Source organism: Drosophila novamexicana, unplaced genomic scaffold, assembly GCF_003285875.2.
Source record: "Drosophila novamexicana strain 15010-1031.04,08,12 unplaced genomic scaffold, DnovRS2.1 tig00000648-arrow-arrow-pilon, whole genome shotgun sequence".
Lineage (NCBI taxonomy): Eukaryota > Metazoa > Arthropoda > Insecta > Diptera > Drosophilidae > Drosophila > Drosophila novamexicana.
In genome coordinates, this window is record NW_020824815.1 from 1 (window position 1) to 4,210 (window position 4,210).

A 4,210-nucleotide genomic window follows, 5' to 3' on the forward strand; every position below is an offset into this window, starting at 1 on the left:
AACGACTTGTTGAAGGGCACGGGCATGTGCATATCATTCGGTTTCTCGATACTGCTGCCCGGATCAAACAGAATCGTTTCATACATAATCTAAGGTAGATGGGGAAGTAGTTTATAAATGAGGGAGGGTATATCAAGGCGATGAACTGAGTTTGAACCGTCGATCTAGGGGGAAGACTTTCGCAGTGTGCAATATACATTCTTTTATACCAATTATATCGATTTTCGGATTTGGGTTTTCTTATATATCTCGAGAACTATAAGAGGTACATAGGCCAAACTTGGTATGTAAGTTCTCGTAAAGTGTATACAGATGAAGGAAATTTAATTTTTGGGAAACCTTCCATTCTTCCTAAATATATCAACAATAGAATTCTTAGAGCTAGCGTCTTGCGCTTTGGTATACACACACTTTGAATGCCATATTTTATCCCTGAAAGTTTTGTAAAAATCGGATGAAAGGCAACGAAGTTACAATAGGCTGCCTTTCTTATAAATAGTGTGGGGTAATGAAAATATCAAGTGCGCAGCTTGTGGCGTTTATCTTATTGTTTTAGAGCATCGAAAAAGTCTTAGAAAGTTTGCAGCCACAGCTTGGCGCATGATTCAGGGTATCTTCTAGTCGAGCACACCCGTCTAACTAGTATTGTTTCGCAAGTTTGCAGCCCTGATAAATAGAGTTAAATAAAGGTCTGTCGCTTACGCCATTTATTAGCTCATCGATGGACTGCTTGTTGCCGCCGACTCCGCCGCGCATGCTGGAACGTGTCCGGGATCGGGCTGTGCTGCCTCTGGAGTGTACCTGTGGCATGCTGACCATTTCGTGCTTGAGATGCATATTGAATTTGAGGAACTGATCTGTGTACGGCGATTCGGGTATATAGTTGGGCGTCAGATCCACCTCCTCGCCATCGACTGTGTCCAGCACCTGGCAAATGGAATCAATTAACTGGATGCTGGAATTTTTGATAAGAGCCCACCCGAAATTGCGAGCGGTACTCAATATCTGTATTGATTTCCATGGCGTAGGTGTGCTGTTCACGTTGTTTCTTTTAGCCCCAGATGGTTCTTCGAATATGTCCAGAGCGACAATCACGGATTTCTTTAACGATTTACGCTCGCCCTCAGGCTCTTTTTTATATTCGACAAGAGATCCATCTTTGATTATTTGGTTTTAGTTTAAGTTTTAGTTTCAATGTCAAGTCTATTAAATCTAGTCGAAGTATTCTTCAATGCTATAGAATGCTGGGAATTGGAACTGAAACTCCTTGTGTGACTCGATAAGCCATTTGAGAGTGCTCTAGTAGGGTGTGCCCGACTGGAGGATACCCTGAACCTACTTCTTTCAACTCCAAATGCAGTTTGCCTTAGTTTAAACTTCTGTCTGTTGCCTGAATTCACCCACTATACCGAATACCCTATTTACCCATTTACAGGGTATAAATATTGTAGTTTTGTTTGCCTGTTGAATATTTCAAAGAATATTTATTAACCAATCAAAATCTCAGGTCGAACTAATTAAACTAATTCTTGTATTTTTACACAACTGTAATTGTGTCAATTTTTGGTTCAAGGCAATCATAGCAGCCACGGGTTTGAACCGGCTTGCTGTCTTGCTGGTACTTCTGTTTATCATCTCTGCAAATCAGTGCGTGCCTTTTCTTATCAATTTTCCTTTAATTAGCTCTATGAATACTTGTTAATTTTTAATTAAATCTCTTGGAGTTTGCAAACCCAATCTCCAGCTAGTTAGTGCGTTTGTTCCGGCTGCTGCTGCTTATCGGCGGCAGCTCACGTGGCGACTCCTTGTAAATTTCCCCTGCGCCTGATGTTAGATAAATGCCAGATAAAGCTAACACCCTGCTGCCCGGATACCAACCACCATCCGAAGGACGCAGCTCCACTCGGCACGCAGCACTCGGCAAGCGCGTTTCAGTTACAGTTGGACCCGCGTGCCGTGCAAAACGTAACAAGAAATCCGGAATCCGGAAACCGGAAAAATTCGAAAAAGTACGTTTCATTCGCGGCGGCGATAAAAAGTGAATTTGCATGCGTGTATCTTTGAGATACATTTCGTCTAATCGATGTGGTGTTAGACACAAGATATATTGCTCTCGCAATCCAAATCTCAATTGCCAAGCGGCTAATTACGAGCATGTCCATTGCACAACAGCAAAAGCAACAGCAACAGCAACACGAGACGGCATTGCCTTCAATGGACTGCCAAAGTGAAAACCGAGTACCAGAAAACTCAATTAGGAATGTTGCAAAAAAAACAACATCGTCGGCCAAACCGCAGCCAGCTTCAGCTACAGCTCCAGCTCTGGCCAAGCAGCAGCAGCAGCCGCAGACGCAGTACGTCATAAATTCAGCGCCAATGCATGCCAAGGCGACCACCGCGGGGGTCATCACCGGCGGCACGCTCCATCTGCATCGAGTGAAAAGTGCGCAGGTACGTAAAACGTGACGTTAATTGAAAGTTAACCAGCACACGGGGATGCACTTCCAGCGCCCATTAAGATGTCGCTATATGAGCTTTAGCATACTCTATAAACGAGGTGAGCTCAAGAGAAATCAAGGGGTATCGAGAGGATTAGGTAAACACAAGGAAGACTGAGATATAGATTAAGATATAGATGTAGATATAGATATAGATATAGACATACAGACATGAAGACATATAGATATGTAGACATTTAGACATTTAGATATTTAGATATATAGCTATATAGATATATACATATAGATTTGAAGGTGAACCAGTTGAACAGCCCTCTCTCTAAGTCAATTGCAACGGGGACATTGCTAGAGTGAAAATACCAAAGCAAAGCACACGCAATGCTCAGATACAGCTTATGAGGATGCACAGATACAGATGCAGATACAGATACATGCGAATTCCCGGTTCTTGTATAGATACCTTGCCACAGTGCAGGGTGCGTAACGTAAATTTGTGCGTCTATTTTTTTTCCTTCTTTTTGCTATCATTATTTCTTTGCCTTTTTTGCCGGCACCGGCTGCCGTCCTCGGGTCTGTCCCGGCCCGGCTGGCACGGAGCTCAATGGAGCTTGCCGCATGCGTGTGAGCCTGCGCTGGACGTGCGAGAGACGAGAGACGAGAGGCGAGAGGAAAAGCGTCATCATAGCCATGTTATGTAAACATTGACTGGGAGGACTTACGAGATGTGCAGTGGGGTGGCAGGTGGAATGGGCAGGGAAGTGAAAAGCAGCGACTCCGAAGCGACGGGCAACCACGACGCAGTTGCCAACGCCGACTGCTGGCTGCCTGATGCTCGATGGAGGCGTTTTGGCGGTCTTACTGTTATTACTGCTACTGCTGCTGCCTCCACTGCTGCTGTTGATGCTGTCAAAGTCATGTCCATTCATCTGATGCGAAATGAATTTGTTGACGCCATTCAAAGCGTACTTTCAGGGTGGCTGCTGTGGTTGTGATTGCATGTGTGTGTGTGCGTATCTGTGTGTTAGTTGTTGCGTGTGGTCTATTACTTGCGCGTATCTGTGTGTGCGACTGCCTGGCCGATTGGGTGGTCTGAGCAGGCAACAAATCAAAGCATTGTTTGCCTTTAAGTCGCAGCATCCACATTTGCATTTGCCCACTTTTCGTCTGGAGTAGCCCGCATAATTTCTTTGCCCACTTGGCCGTTGAGCCAAGTTATGCAAACTTTTCTCGCAACTTAACTTCTTGAACGTTGCCATAAAATGCAAAAGAAAATAACATTTTAAAGCTCTTCCAAGAGTACGGCCTTTCAGGCAACCGCATAGCGAAACTTTGAGTTCGAGTTCCAGACTGGAGTATGTAGCAGGTATTATCTAAGCTATCTATCCTCTTTAGGTATCTATAGATCCTATACTTTAATAATGATTAGAATAGTAAGAGTACGAGAGGTACGTGTTTTTGTTGTAGACAGTGAGATCGGATAACTATATCATATAGAAATGATCAATCAATCTAATACTTATAAAGTATGAAAAACTATCTTGTTTATCAAGTTAGCTTCACCAAACCCCGCAAAATCCTACCAACATGGGACTATCATAATATATATCTGCCGTAGCAAAGATGAGTTAAAAATAGATTTCTTGTATTAAAAACCTTTTTATTCATCAAGATATTTTGAGCAAATCTTTCATTTATTAGCTTTTATTATAATCAAACACTTATTAACATCAGACTCCTGTATCAAGCTTACG

At 43.1% G+C, this 4,210-nt stretch overlaps 1 protein-coding gene across 1 annotated transcript; it reads right to left on the reverse strand.

The window, feature by feature from the left end:
- Positions 1-6: 6 nt before the first annotated feature.
- Positions 7-1,047, reverse strand: LOC115762969 (the record flags this gene model as incomplete). The annotated part of the gene is made up of 3 exons (XM_030705346.1): positions 980-1,047; positions 703-927; positions 7-89 (listed from the first exon to the last, which is right to left on the reverse strand). Coding segments are annotated over exons 1-3 (350 nt in total), but the record flags the coding sequence as incomplete, so codon positions are not given.
- Between the last annotated feature and the right edge of the window lie 3,163 nt (positions 1,048-4,210).